Raw genomic sequence first — 15,447 nt, forward strand, 5'->3', positions numbered from 1 at the left:
AGGTCACAGAAATGGAAACCACCTTCTTTGGTGTTAGTGTGAAATTTCACACTTCACACAGGTGAGTTTGGTGTTCACATTCTAGTTCCCACCGAAAAACGAAAAAGAAAAAAAAAAGTTTAAATTGGTGGGGCCGCTGATGCTCTTGAACCAGCCATCCCCCACAGATTCACCCCAAGTCATGCTCACAAAGAGCGTTTTTGACTTAAGCCGTTTTCAAGTTGTTGACAAGGAAATACCTCCGCATTCAATATAAGCGTCTCAACAACTCAAAACTTTGACTTGAAGGTATTATGAACCCCTGAACTTGCAGCAGGGTGGGAGCAACGGGGACCAAATGACACCCACCGCACTACCGCAGATGCAAATCCGGAGACCCAAGAGCTGTGACCGGAAGTACAGGCCCGGAAACGCTCGGGGATGTGGCGAGCAGCCGCTAGGCCCGCCCACCACAAGGCACGCACGCCCAGGCCCCGCCCCTCCGGGCCCGCAGCTTCCTACTGACCCGGAAGCAGATTTCCTTGATGGAGTGTCTGGTTCCCTGCAGCGAGATTTGGTATTTCTATTCATACTCGCAGGTTGATGCCCCCAGCGCCTCGTCCCCCACACCCGGAGTCCTGTGTCCTGGAGACATCACAGGATGTCTCAGCAGCCGCTCTCTTCCGGGTACGGATTTCAGGTAAAATAGCTCCGCGACCGGACTCCGCCCCGACCTCTCTGCCTTGGATCTTCACCGTTTTTCCCTCCACCCCGCGCGGCGTCTACAGGTGGATTCGCGGCTCCTGGGGGGCAGCTCCGGGTGGCCCGCCCTCCTGCCCCGGGGCTCTGCAGTCCTCTCCTGAGCCCTCCTCCCCATTTTGGCGTCGTTCTGGGGCCCATCCCTGCTGCCCCTCAGGCCGCCGCTTCCCAGTCTCCGACTCGGAGAGACCCCTGAGCCTTGTGGGGGCGCGCGCCCTCCCGCCCCTGTCCTGTGACCCTCCCTGTTCTCTTGTCTCCTAACGCATCCCACTGGCCGTGCCTGTCAGAGTGTGTTTCCATTCCCGATGTCCCACTGGAAAGTGTGCTCTGCCTGGGCAGGGCTGTCTTTCGTCTAATCCAGTGAATGCGGAGGGGAGGCGTGTGATGAGGCTGAAGAGAGACCAAAACAGAGCCAGAGAGACAGTGAGTCAGGGAGAGTGAGAGAGAGAAAGGGGGGAGGGTAAAATTCAGGCGGGAAGGTGGGTCCGGTGGACTTGGAAAGACACATAAGAGTGAAAGAGAGTGACCTGGGCAAAAAGCAGTGAGATAAATGGAAATAGACAACAAGAGGATCAGCAGAGAAGTGAAAGAGGACAGAATAGGAGGAGGGGTCTGACCAGCAGTAGCAGTGGAGGCAAAAGAAGGGGCGATCCCAAATTCATTAGTTTTGTTCTTAATTTCCAATTTATAGTCCCTTTTAAATGTATTGTGTCCGATTCAGATTATGAGGTCTCAATGGTTTTCCAGCCTTTATTATATGTTCACAACATTCTTTGGTGCTTAGCAAATAATCTTACACTATTTCAATCTGTTCTTGGTAAGGATATTGGTGATTTTTTACATTAACAGTCAAAACCTAGTTTAACTGATATTCAATACCTTTCTCCCCTATGTCATCTTTTAACTTAGTGAGATGTGAACTAAAGTTTCCAACTAAGTATAATATGTGTGCTCTTTGCCTTGTCTCTGAAAATGATCAAGGACGAGCTGGATTGCCATGGGGTATTTTTTGGAAGAGAGCTCATCTGTTCATGGTGAAGAAATTGCTCAGAGCTGTTTCCATTGCTGACCCTCTTTCATGTTTTCCAGTGCTACTATCTGAATTCTTAATTTTTGATAGTTTAATGTGATATTCAGGAAAAGAGGAATTAAATACTTGAGATCATTGTGATTACAACCATGAAAGAGAGGTGGGTCTTGCTCAGTCGTATGAAATATGATGTGTAATTTTTAGTGGCAGGGGTGGGAAGGGCAGACACTGCCACTCTCCCATCCCCGTGACATTCCTGTGAGGACAGTGCTGGTTCCTCTCTACTGGCCTCTCCTACTGACCTCCTTGCCTGCTCCACAGTCACAAGGCAGCTTGACAGGGGAGGAGGGCCCAGACTTTTTAAACTAAGCATACATCCAAAGTATCTCCAGTGAGGAGGGGGCACTGACTCTGTGAAGGGAGCTTGGAGAAGGAGTAAGAGTGCTGTTTTGGGGGGTAAGGATCCAGAAATGGGAGGGAGACTGAGAGACTCAGGAGCCGGAGAAAATTTGTTTGGTACATACTTAACCTTACTAAACTTGCAATATTTTTAGAATGGATATACAAATACCAATTTTGTTAAGTTTCTCTTCAAGCAATGATATTTATGAAATGCTTAATATCTTGTCTGAGATACTGTAAAAGATTAACAGTCGTGGCAAGAAGTATTTTTTCAAGTTCGTAATATCTAATGAGTGATAAATACTTTATTATACAATATTAATATTTTCTTTAGTAGCATACATTAGAAACACATGTAACCAGGGGCAGCAGAAATTTTCATTGAAATTCTAGTTTCTGTCAAAGGGTAAGTGATACATGAAAACATCCAGTTTAATGTAAAGAAAAACTCCTCTTGCCTGGATTTTAATTGCTGTTTTCAAACTGGTTGATTATTTGTTGACTGTAAGTTTTGCTTCTTCAAAATGGATGTTCTAGAATAAGCAGTCATTTTGATTTCTTGTGTAATCCACATTCATGTCATAGCAACTATCATCTTTTTTCTTTTAAAAATGTTAAATGGATTTTTATTTAGATGTATTAATTGTTCCAAAATGCTGAAATACAAATGAACAAAAAATAATAGAATATAAAAATACATCTGGAAAACAAAAATAATAGAATATAAAAATACATCTGGAAAACAATCTGTCATTCAGAGACAGCTCTTATATTGGTTCATTTAAATATGTTTCTCTCTGTGTGTGTGTGTGTGTGTGTGTGTGTGTGTGTGTGTGTGTGTCTTCCAGAGAAACTGGCCTCACAGGAAGGTGGCCAGACTCAGGGACCATGCCCTGCCCCTCAGCCCTCCAAAGCCCCACCTACTCTGAACATTAAGGCTACAGCACTTTCTCTGCCCTGAATGTCTATTGCATTTTTTTTACTTCTGTTCCACCCTACCACCTTCAGGTATGTACTTCTGGCATCTGGCTTCTGAGCCTGGGGCTGTTGGTGGGTGACTGAATTGGTCCTTCCTTACCCTCCATTGTGTTGCAGGTCTGTAGAGCAGTGTGACCGGTTCCCTAGTTCTGAGTCATACTACTTAGAAAATACTGCAAAGGCTCCAGAAGGCAAGACCTCCTCTCTATCTAGTCTTCCATCTATTCCTGGGCCCTAAGGGGTCTTAGGAAATTTTTCATTGAGCCTGGCAGGCAGTGGACACTCTTCCTGGGCCTTGTGTGCATGCATGAGTGGTTGCTCATCCCTGAGGTTACATATTTTCCAGCGGCTCAGGCAGTCCAAGATGCCCTCGCCAGTATCCCTTATCAAAATGGCCACTCAGGACTCTGGAAAGAAACTTGGAAAATTTGTGGACATTCATTTCTAGAAAGGGCACCAGGAGTGACCTGAAAGCATCTGTGTGTTTATATGTATTTTGGGGAATCTTCTGTAGTTCCCTTCAGTAAACCTGACACCCTGAGTGGATAGTGAACTTGAATTTCATGTTTCCTAACCATAGTGATAAATCATAATTGTTGTAATAATTACAATCATGGTAATTAACAATAATCACAATGGTCTTTATGGTGAGAGCAATAATAATAAGAAGAAACCTAAGGAGATGGGAGAACAGAATCCAGACCTTCATGAGTGAATGACCAAATACCCAGAGCAGGATGTTGGGTGGTTTGCCTTAAAGTCCTAGGTCTGCTCCTTGAAATGTGTTGCCTGAAGGCAAAGGACAAGCAGCAGGAGGGAGAACGAAAGACTGGAAGTTCTCAGAGATCACCTGTAGGTGAGGTTTGCTGGGAAGAGAGGCGCCCTGGTCCAGGGCCTGCCTGCCACCCCAACACCCATCCCCATCCTGGAGCATGGACATCTGGCAGGCAGGGGGGCCTCCCTGAAAGGCAGGCAGATTGGTGATCCAGTCCCTGCCCCTCTACAAGGAACATTAAGTCCCCAGTACTGTGTCAGCCCTCAGTACCAGCTGCCTTTCTGCCATCTGCTCTTCCCAGCCCTTCAATACCTGCACATGTCTGTTACTATATCTCTGCCTGAGGCTGCCGGAAGGTGCCATCCCTTGTCCTCTGGCTGGCAAGTGGAGAGAACAGCCAGCAGGAACAGTTCTGGGAGAACTTAGAAAATTCTGTGTGTGGAAGGCTGGAAATAAAACACCAAAGGAAAAAAAGGGGTAATAATTATGAACAAAGCATAGGATGAGAAAGATTTTTAATCATATGAATAATTATAAACTGTGGACCCTAAAAAATAACGTATCAGAGCCAGAGCTAGATCTCATTCTGTCTGGAATAGACTTTATAAAAATTTCCGTGAGATCCTCTGTGATAAAAGGATTGTTTGTTTAAGGAATGATGCAGTAACACATGGCGATCCATCACAAGAAAATATAGCTGAGCCAGAAACTCCTCTTAAAAATGCCATGATGTACTGGATAACTACGTAAAGCAGAAAACTCATATTAATTTTCTGTTATAAAAACTCCTCCAAAAAAGGCACAGCATATGAATATTCATCACACAGAGGTGCTCAAACAAATGGATGGCAGCTCTATAGACATATGTAGGTCATAGATATATGGATGTGTGAGAACAGCTCTCAATATGGCATGGAGAGGCAAAGCATTTAAACAAGGATGTAATAATGTAAAAATGCCTTGCTTAATCTCCTCTAACTGGTAACATTAACCAGAGTGAAAAATTCTACTTCATACAAGGACAAAAGAAAAGTACCCTCATATGTTGCAGATAGAGCCATAAAGGACCTTTGGGGTTTAGCAACCAGGAAGTATCTGGTCACTTTGAAAATACACACGAGCCCACAACTAGCAATGCACCTTCTGTGAATGTATTTCAAAGTAATAAACTCATTACTAGGTAAGAACGTCAAGCAAAGACATTCACATTGACATTATTGTTAAGAGGCAGAAGAAACAAAGTAAAAATCAAACACTGAGCAAGTAGTTAATTTGAGGCTCGCTTTTGTTTCAAAACGATAAAAATGTATGGAATAATTATGTCTCTGAAGAACACTCAGAACATTCCAGCCTGTGTCTTTTTTTTTTTCTTTCAATTTTTTTATTGTGGTAAAATACATATATTTACCATCTTAACCATTTTTAAGTGTATAGGTCAGTGGTATTAAGTATATTCACATTGTTTTCCAAACTATCATTACCATCCACCTCCAGAACTCTTTCATTTTGCCAAAACTGAAACTGTATGCACTAAAAACTCCCCCTTCCCTCCTCTCCCTGCCCCCTGGCAGCCACCATCCTACTTTCTTACTGTTTGAATATAACTACTCTAGGGACCTCATATAAGTGGAGTAATACAGTATTTGTCTTTGTGATTAGCTTATTTCACTTAGTATAATATCATCAAGGTTTTATTCATGTTGTAGCATGTGTCCGAATTTCCTTATTTAGGCTGAATAATATTCCATTATATGAATATGACACACTTTGCTCATCCTTTCATCTCTAGCCTGTGGTTTTAGCTGAGAAATGTAATATTGAAGTGTTTCAAAGTGTGAAAGTTTTGAAAAATGACTGATAACTGGACTTCTCTACTTCTGACAACTTGTTAGTCTGGATGAATTGGAGAGGGAAGACAGATGAGAGGTGGATTCCTACCTCCACTGAAAGACACCATTTTGTCAAAGAAATCTTAAACAGATAAGACATTTTTTCCTAGAATATCAGGCAGGTCTAGGAGAGCCTCCCGGGGTCTCCTCTATCAGCACAGACCTGTAAGTACCTTCAGATGTATTTCAGAGGCTCATCTATGAACTAATGCAAGAATGATGCCTATGAATTATCGGGCACACAAAAAAAAAGAAGATTGGAGTGGGATTAGATGGTTGGGATTAGGAGAACTGCTGATGAATGGACTCTACCTTCACCCTTGGATTAAAAGGTAATGAGAAGGCAGCAGCTGGAAATAAAAGGAGTCCAGCGTGTTTTTTGTTTTGTTTTGTTTTTTAATTCAAGTTTCAGACTGGGGATGTGCTGTAACATTTATATGCTAAGAGGGTGGATCATATTGAGAGTGAGTAGTTTAAGATAAAGTGTATTTTTTATAAGTGATAACAAAATTCATGATGTGCATGAAATAATAGGACCCAGCCATAAAAGTAGAAATAAAGAACCTAGCTGGGATTACAAGTAGTTCCTCACTTGTTATGGGGTAGATGGCATAAACAATGGATTGCGAGTGCAGGAATACTTTAAAATTTAGTGGTTGGAAATGGCTACCTCCAAAATTATCCACTTCATTTGAGAAGTTACAAACAGTCTGATGAATGGAAGAGGAAACCTTACGGGTCTGTGGAAATCCATCAGTCATACCAAAGGTTTGAAATACTATTTATTTTGCATGGAAGTTGGAATGCACATGCAAGACTTAATAGATAGGATTGCCAGGCATTTCTGAGAAATGACCAAAATGACCTGAGACACATGGCATATTTACTGTGTCCCCTGGTAGAATTCATTTTGGGAGCCAGAAATCTTAAGCCAGAAGATTTTGTCTCTGCAGGCATAGGGATTCCACTTAAATGTATAATTCAATTGTGTTGATGATGATATAACTTTACTACATTGTGCTGTGAATTAACATTTAAAAAAATTTTTCTTACTGGCCAAAAAGTTAAGTTCCTTCCCATTTTAATTGGATAGCTAATATTGGGTTGTCAGAAAAGTCATGATGCATTTTTGCAATGAAAAACATAGAAAAAATGCGTCATGACTTTTCTGACAATCCAATAAATTCTTTTTTTTCTTTTAATTATTTTTTATTATGAAATACACATTTTTTAGAATTAGTTTCAGCTGTACAACACAGTGCAATAGTTATACTTTTTACCCCTCGAAGTGACAACCCCCTCTCCCAATCTGCTGCCCCACTTCTCCCCAATATCATACATATCTATTACAATTCCCTTGACTCCACTCCCTGCTGAAAGGGAGAAGATATTTGCCAATGATATATCTGATAAGGGGTTAATATCCAAAATTTATAAAACACTCATTCAACTCAACACCAAAAAAACAACCCAATTAAAAAATGGGCAGAGGATATGAAGAGGCATTTCACTAAAAAGGACATACAGATGGCCAACAGGCATATGAAAAAATGTTCAACCTCACTAATCATCAGGGAAATGCAAATAAAAACCACAATGAGATACCACTTCACTCTGGTCAGAATGGCTATCATCAATAAATCAACAAACAACAAGTGCTGGCGAGGCTGTGGAGAAAAGGGAACCCTGCTGCACTGTTGGTGGGACTGCAGATTGGTGCAGCCTTTATGGAAATCAGTATGGAGATATCTCAAAAAACTGGAAATGGAACTACTGTATAACCCAGCAATTCCACTCTTGGGTATCTAACCAGAGAAACCCAAGACACTAATTCAAAAAAATAAATTCTTAGTATGTCCTTGAAAGTACTATGAGGCCAGTGTTACTATGTAACACTTCCCTCCTCCATACTAGTAACATAGTTTATTTTTGTCACATCAAAGTGTATATTGCAAATTTTCTTATTTATTCATCTTCCATTTTATTTTTAAGTCCAGATTTCCTCTAGGGAATTTGAACTTTTTATGGCCATAGAATCCCAGTGTGTGTGGTTTTCTGCTATGTCTATCATTAGACATTTGTCATATCAAAGTAACATCTTACAATCTTTAAATTTTACTGTATCAACATTTACTCCACCAGTCTCATGTCCTATTTTTGAGTATTTGTGTTCCTTTTATTTTTTGTCTTGAATCTATTTCATTATTTTAACAACTTCCCCCAGGATTCTAGCTCTGTGCTGTCAAATACAGTGACCACTAACCACTGGTTGCATGTGGCTATTAAATTTATATTAATTAAAATTAAGGGGACCAGCCAAGTGTGACTCAGTTGGTTAAGAGCACAAGCTCTGAGCAACAGGGTCGCCAGTTCGATTCCCACATGGGCCAGTGAGCTGCGCCCAAGCTGAGCTGCTGCTGAGCTGCCAACAGGTGGCAGGATGGCTCCACTGTTAAGAGCATGTGCTCCTAAGTACAAGGTTGCCTGTTCGATTCCCACATGGGATGGTGGCTATTCCCACGTGCAACTAAGCTTAAACACAGCACCTTGAGCTGAGCAGCCTTGAGTTGCCAAAGGGCGGCCAGATGGCAACTGGACTTGGAGCTGAGCTAGCTGTGCCCTCCACAACTAAGATTGAAGGACAACAACTTGGCTGTTTCCCTTCCCCAATTCCCAATACTGTTCCCTTTCCCCAGTTCTCCAATAAAATCTTAAAAAAAAAAAATTAACTACTTCATATCCTTAGTAATGCTAGCCAAATTTCTGGTGTTTTGTAACCGCATATACCTGGTAGCCACTGATGTGTACAATGCAGATACTGAGCATGTCCTTCATCACAGCAAGTTCCATTCATCTACATCTTAAATTTTTATTCTACTTTTTTCACTTATACTTGTTTTCTACTTCTCCATGTTAATTCCCTCTTATGGATTTCCTCAAGTGGTTTTTTTTTTTTTCATTTTATTAACTTCTTGAGATAGGTGCTTGTATCATTTATTGTAATTCATGTTTGATTAACAAGCATTTAAGACAAAATTGTCTGCGAATAATGTTTTAGCTTTGTTCCATTGGTACTTTTACGTAATATGTTCAAGTATTATGAATTTTCATTATGTACATTTAAAAATTTTTATGACATTTAAAAGACATTTCCCCTTAATTTTCAGTTGTCATATTGTATGTTCTGTGGTTGTCATTATGTTCTAGTCTTTTTTATTGAATTAAGTCATAAAATTATTTTTGTCATATCATTCCTTTTTCTTTACCAGTAACATGAGTTTTATAGTTGTGGACTTGTCTTTCACAGCTTTCAATTTCTTTCTAATCCTTTCAGTAGTTTTCACTTAATCCTTTTCCTTTTGCTCATTTTAAAGCCTGTCATCTACATAAATGAGAGATTTTTTTTTGCATTGTCTGTTTTCCTTTTTCTTATTTCCCAATGTGGTCTCTTCTCTTTAATGGTTTTTACTTTAATTTTGAAAGTTTTGGAGCTTTGCCAAATCATTTTTCCTTCTCTTGTAAATCTTTTAACTTTCATTCTTGTATTTCTGCTTTGAAGTTCTAATTAAGGTTTTTAATAATTTGTAATCCATTCATTACTAAAATTATTGGCTAATTTTTTTCTTTTGTTGTTGTTGTTTTTTGGTGTGATTTTTTTTAGCTGAGCCATCCTGCCACCTCTTGGCAGCTCAGCAGCAACTCAGCTAGGGCCGGGAATTGAACTGCTGTTGCTCAGAGCTCGAACTCTTGAGCGAGCTCTTAACCAACTGAGCCACTCGCCCGGCCCTGCTAATTTTTAAATGATATTCTGCTCCAGGGCAAAGGACTCCTTGAATATTCATATTTAATTGCTTTTTTACTCCTATCTCTTTGACACTTTAGACTTTTTAATAGTTACTGCATTGATTGCCTTTTTTTCAAGTAATTTTAACTGAATTCTCCTTAAACCAAATGATGAATTCATGGTGATAGTTTGGAAAGAAATGTATGTCAGAATTGTGCTGTAGCACGAACTCTTCCTGGCTCACAATAATGACTATTTAACACAGGACATTTGGAAAGTGTGTGGGACCTTGGAGTTTTCCATAATCTAAGAAAGATCAGCTCCTGAGGGGCTGCTTATTTACAGTTCTCATCCACTCATGACCTTTGCTGCCTACCAGTGGAAGCATGGACAAAGCACAGTGATACCTACGTACAGTCTTCCCACTTGTAGGGCTGTTTTGTTTCATGTGCTTAGGGGTTCCCTGGATATCCCTATATTTCATTAGAAGAAAAGTTCTAAAGATAAAAAATTATTTTACATTTCAATCTAAATTTGCCTTGGGGACCGGCCGAGTGGCGCGTTGGTTAAGAACTGGCTTGGGACGCCAGCTCTGAGCAACAGGGCCCCGGTTTGGATCCCACATGGGGGCCAGTGACACTGCCCTCTACAGCTAAGATCGTGAACAACAGCTCGACCTGGAGCTGGGCTGCTGTGAGTCACCAGCGATGGCGTAGGTTGCAGCCCCTGCTACAGTGGGCTGCCATAAGCTGCCGTGTGTGGCTGGCAGCCAGCATGAGTGGCTGGCAGCCAGTGTGAGCTGCCAAGAGCCACCATGAGCGGCCGTCCAGAGGCCGGCGACCTATCTGTCTCACCCGGGAAGAGCACAATGATAATACCAACATGGGCCAGTGAAGCAATGTCCTCTACAACTAGACTGAAGAACAAAAGGACAGCAACTTGTCTGTTCCCCTTCCCCAATTCCCCAGTGAACTGTCCTGGATACTGGCTACCTTTCCCCAGTTATCAGATCCTTGCATTAATCTGGGGCTTCTCTTTCAGATCTGATTGAAAGCTCTGTCTTCCCTATTGGGTGACTCACAGAGGAAGATAAGAGGAAACAGTGCCCAGAATTCAGCTACCATCTCCCAGACATTTCAACAACTCTCCAGTTGCCTAGACTCCTTAAGTCAACCCTGGAAAGCAACAGACTCAAATTCTTCATCACAGTACATGCATACAACTGTCACAGAGCAAAGCTCGGTAACCACCTTGACATTGCCTGTTTCTGTGATGCTGAAGACATTCTCCTTCCTGTGCATTACCAAGAAGATTCAAATTTCCAGGTATGGACCAATGTCCAGGGGGAGGGGTGTTCTCACAGTTCTGAGAAGAGCAGGTACCTCAGAGCTCATGGTAGAGGCAGGTGTTTGAGGGGTATAGAGCATAGGGTCCAGTCCAAGTGCTCTAAAAGGGAAGACACTGGTATAAGAGCTCAGGGTACAATTGGAGCAGGGTATCCAACCACTTTCTGGACTTGTGGCCATGGAGGAGGACAGCGAGGGTTCAGAGGTAGAACCTTGGGCCCCCTCTGTTTTAGAGATGAATGTCAGTTTTCTCCCTCTGCAGAGTTTGTAGGCTTTGGAAGATGCTCGTTGAACATTCTGCACTATGGAGATGTGTACCTGACACCTTGCAGGGTATGTATGGACTCTACTTGGGAAAATGCTTGAAGGACTCCGTTGTGTACCTGGGATGGCAGTTCTCACACAGAAGCCATCCTGGGCTCCTTGAGGGGGTGTATGTAATGGTTCATTGAGCTCTGATATTGTCCAATGGCATTGAACATCAGTCCACTTCCTGATTCAAGTTGAAGGCAGCTGATTTTAGTCCCTTGATCATCAGAATGTTTGGCTGTTGCTGGGAGAGACCCCAGTTATAAGGCATCTTTTCTAGAGGTATGTGGGATCAGGGTTCTAGTCATTGAGTGGGAGGCTACCTGACTGAGGTATAAATGGTTCTAAAATCATTCCTGTTTTAATCAAGGAAGTTGGCAAGAAGATGTAAGTAACTACATCAGTGACTAGTGTTCCAAGTGTGAGCAGTGTATAGTCATTAATCCATTTTTACCTCTCAAGAATCCAATGAAGGAGTATGGGCCATCTCTCCATGTGTACATCACCAGCATGTGGGAAGCCTGGCTGGGGCCCTGGTAGGCTGAGTCCATAGCCTGGGCCTTGACCTCAGAGCCCTCCAGCTCCAGGAGAAACTAGTTCAACATTCTTTTGGCCTTAGGGCACTAGCACTCTGTTATGATAACAATGATGGTGATGGTGATGGTGGTGATGATGATGACAGTTTTTTAAAAATCTAATGCTTGTACTTATTTAAATGAGTATGTATGTCATGATTTTTCTTCAAAAACTATTTGTTCTTCTATATCTCTATATTTCCATATCTCTTAAGAGATGTCCTTAGTTTTTCAAATGTTTAACATTTTCACGAACAGTTAAAGCACATCCTATTTATAGGAAAATCTAAATCATTTATTCCGTGAAGCCCTAAGATTTTAAAACTTGTAGTATTTTACAGTCCCTAATCACTAGCTAACTCTGACTTGAAGAGACCTACAGTGAACTGGTTTTCTATTTCTTGGTGGTAAAATATGTACACTCTAGATACCTGAAAAATATGTCCTTTGAATATATGTTTAAGCACAAGTGTTTCTCCTTATATAGAATCACCCTGATGCTCACAGCCTGAAAGGTGTCAGTAGATTACAAGTCCTCTTAAAGAGCAATATTGATCTCTTCTTTAGCTTCTCTACAGTATTGCCCATAAAAACCAACCTCCACAAAATAGTGAGGTTTCTGGGAAAAGAGATGAAGGTTGCTTTTGAGACTTTTAGAAAGATAAAGAATTAAAGGACATAATGTTTTGGTGAAATAATAGACAAATAGGTCATTGAAACACAATAGGGAGCCCAGAAATAAACCCACACAAATATAGTCTTTGTGTGGATATATTCAATATTTGAAAAACGAGAAAACAATACAATGGAGGAAAACAAAGGTCTTCAACAAGGGAGGGTAACAACTGGAAATCCACATACAAAAAAAATGAATCTGGACACAGACCTTACACTGTTTTCAAAAGTTATCTGAAAATATGTAATAGACCTAAATGTAAAACACAAAACTATAAAACTCCTAGAAGAAAACATAGGAGAAAAATCTAGGTGACTTTGGGTTTGACAGTGACTTTTTAGATTAGATCAATACCAAAGGCATTATCCATGAAAGAAATAATTGTTAAGCTGGCCTTGATTGAAATTTAAAACTTCTGCTATGTGAAAACACTGTCAAGAAAATGAAAGACAAGCCACAGGCTGGGAGAAAATATTTGCAAAACATTTGATAAAGGACTTATCCATAATATATAAAATATTTTTAAAACTCAACAATAAAAAAATGACCAACCCCATGAGAATGGACAGAAGGCATCTCACCAAAGAAAATATACAGCTGCGAAATAAGCATGTGAAAAGATGTTCAACATCTTATGTCATTAGAGATTTGCGAATTAAAATAAAAATGAGATACCACTATAACACCTATTAGAAAACCCAAAATACTGAGAATGCCAAATGCTGGTGAGGAGCAACTGGCACTCCCATTCATTGTTGGTAGGAATGCAAACTGGTACAGCCACTTTGGAAGACAGTTTAGAAGTTTTTTATAATATTAAACATACTCTTATCATATCCTTCAGTCATGTTTCTTGCTCTTTATGCAAATGAGTTGGAAAACATGGGGACAAGGATCTGCACATGAATAATTTATAGTATCTTTCTTCATAATTGCCAAAACTTGGCAGCAACAAAGATGTCCTTCAGTAGGAAAATTTATTTGGACAAATAAATTGTGGTACATCCAAACAGTGGAATATTATTCATCAGTAAAAAGCAGTGGGCTATCAAGCCATGAAGACAGATGGAGGAACTTTAAATGCATGTTATTAAGTGAAAGAAGCCAATCTGAAAAGGCTGCATATTGTATGATTCCAAGTATATGACATTCTGGAGAAATCAAAACTATGAAGATAGTAAGATCAGTTGGGTGATGGGGAGGAATGAATACACAGAGCACAGAGGGTTTTTAGGGCAGTGGGTCTGTTATGGTTAATATTACCGTGGTGGGTACATTTCATTGCACATTTGTCCCAACCCATACAATGCATAACACCAAGAGGGAACCCAAAGGTAAACTAGGGACTGTGGGTGATAATGATGTGTCATTGTTGGTTCATCTGTAACAAATGTGCTACTCTGCTGGAGCATGTTGATAATGGGGCAGGCTGTTTGTGGGGACAGGAGGTATATGGGAACTCTCTGTACTTGCCCCTCAATTGTGCTTTGAACCTAAAATGACTCAAAAATAAAGTGGTTTTAGAAAAAGAGTGAAAGGACATCATCTGTTTTCCTTAATTGCATCTATATGATTTACCTAGTTAGTGAGAAAATGTTTTGTTAAAAAAGGCATGCTTTGATTAGATTTATATTGACTGGCCTCCAGATTAATCAGGATGAGTCTTGATTTATATGATTGATGAGGTTATCAACTTCGTATAAAGATAGTCTAGGTAAGACTGACCTATCTAGAAAGAAAGAAGCTCTGAGATCCTTTGTGTGGTGACTGCATCAATAAAGGGTGGCGTCATTGGCCTTTCCATCTATTTGGGTTTTGGTAAGTACTGCAGAGGATTTTTACCAGGAAGGACAGATGCTTTTATTTCAAAAAGGAATTTACAATCAGAAAATAATTGCTAGACTGCATGCATTAGGGGGCAGGCAGCCTGAGGGTAGGTTTCCTTGGACATGGAATTCCTCTGTATTTATAATTCATATATAATGGTCAAGGGAAACTAGCCTAATCTTAACCATTCATAGGTTGATTTTTCCACATTTAGATAAAAGGGAGGATAGAACATAAATATATAATGACAAATTAGATCAGCAGCCTGAAAGAATAGTAGAGTTCTATTTATGTCAAGACAGGAAGGGAAAGACCCTTTGGTTGGACTTAAGTGAAAGTATCTCTGTATGATTGACATTTAAACTGAAATTGAAGTAAAATGTGTGTGGGGTGGGAAGTTTGTGTACAACATGTGGATTACGATGGAAACAATAGCGCCCTTTGTAGAGATAATAACTGTGTTTTTTGGTTCAGCAAAGTCACGTAAAATAGATGTCTGATGGAGACATTAACTAAGATTGGAAAGTAGAGGAAGAATGATTTTTATATGTGGAAGGGCAGAAGTATTGTCCTGAGAAATATTTCATTTTAGGTGTAAGCTTGCAAGCAGAGATGATAGCTCAGAAATGGAATCCACACAAGAAATTGGTCACTTTCAATTTAGAGATAGCAGTACAAGAAATTGCAGCAATTGCATTAATGCATGAGCTAGCCAGGACACTGTATAAAAAGAAAATGTGGAGTCTTGAGACATTCCAATAGCACTGAGGAATTCTTTGGAGAGCATATGGGAGTAGGGCATGTTATAGAGGAGACTGAAGACATTGATTAGATGGAGGTGTCCGATAAGGCCAGGAAAATGTTAGTTCTGAAAAGGAGGTCAAGGGTTAACTTTCCTTTGTTTCCAAGTAAGGTTTTATTTATAGGGAGATAACTGGCAATGTTAACAACATGTATTTATAAAACAATCTTTGGTGGTCTTTGCAAATCAAAGGGTGAGGAGGATGTGAGGAAATGATAACTGCACTTCCAGTTTGATTGTGAAGAGAGGATAGAAGAGCAGGAACTTGAGAGAACATAGGTTCAGAATTGTGAGGAAATAAATTTCTGTTGTTTGA

At 40.5% G+C, this 15,447-nt stretch overlaps 1 protein-coding gene across 2 annotated transcripts in view; it reads left to right on the forward strand.

Moving 5' to 3' along the window:
• The first annotated feature begins 510 nt into the window (after positions 1-510).
• LOC109387647 (F-box/LRR-repeat protein 12-like) overlaps positions 511-15,447 on the forward strand; it is a 26,999-nt gene continuing 12,062 nt past the window's right edge. For both annotated transcript variants that reach the window (XR_002125065.1, XM_019651728.1), the window contains exons 1-3: positions 511-679; positions 10,638-10,921; positions 11,205-11,275. Coding sequence is in view for 1 of the 2 variants with exons in the window: in XM_019651728.1 (XP_019507273.1) it covers positions 10,809-10,921; positions 11,205-11,275 (184 nt within the window). In the remaining variant the exon portion in view is untranslated. The remainder of the gene's footprint in view (positions 680-10,637; positions 10,922-11,204; positions 11,276-15,447) is intronic.

Source organism: Hipposideros armiger, unplaced genomic scaffold, assembly GCF_001890085.2.
Source record: "Hipposideros armiger isolate ML-2016 unplaced genomic scaffold, ASM189008v1 scaffold_165, whole genome shotgun sequence".
In the NCBI taxonomy this organism is placed as follows: Eukaryota; Metazoa; Chordata; class Mammalia; order Chiroptera; family Hipposideridae; genus Hipposideros; species Hipposideros armiger.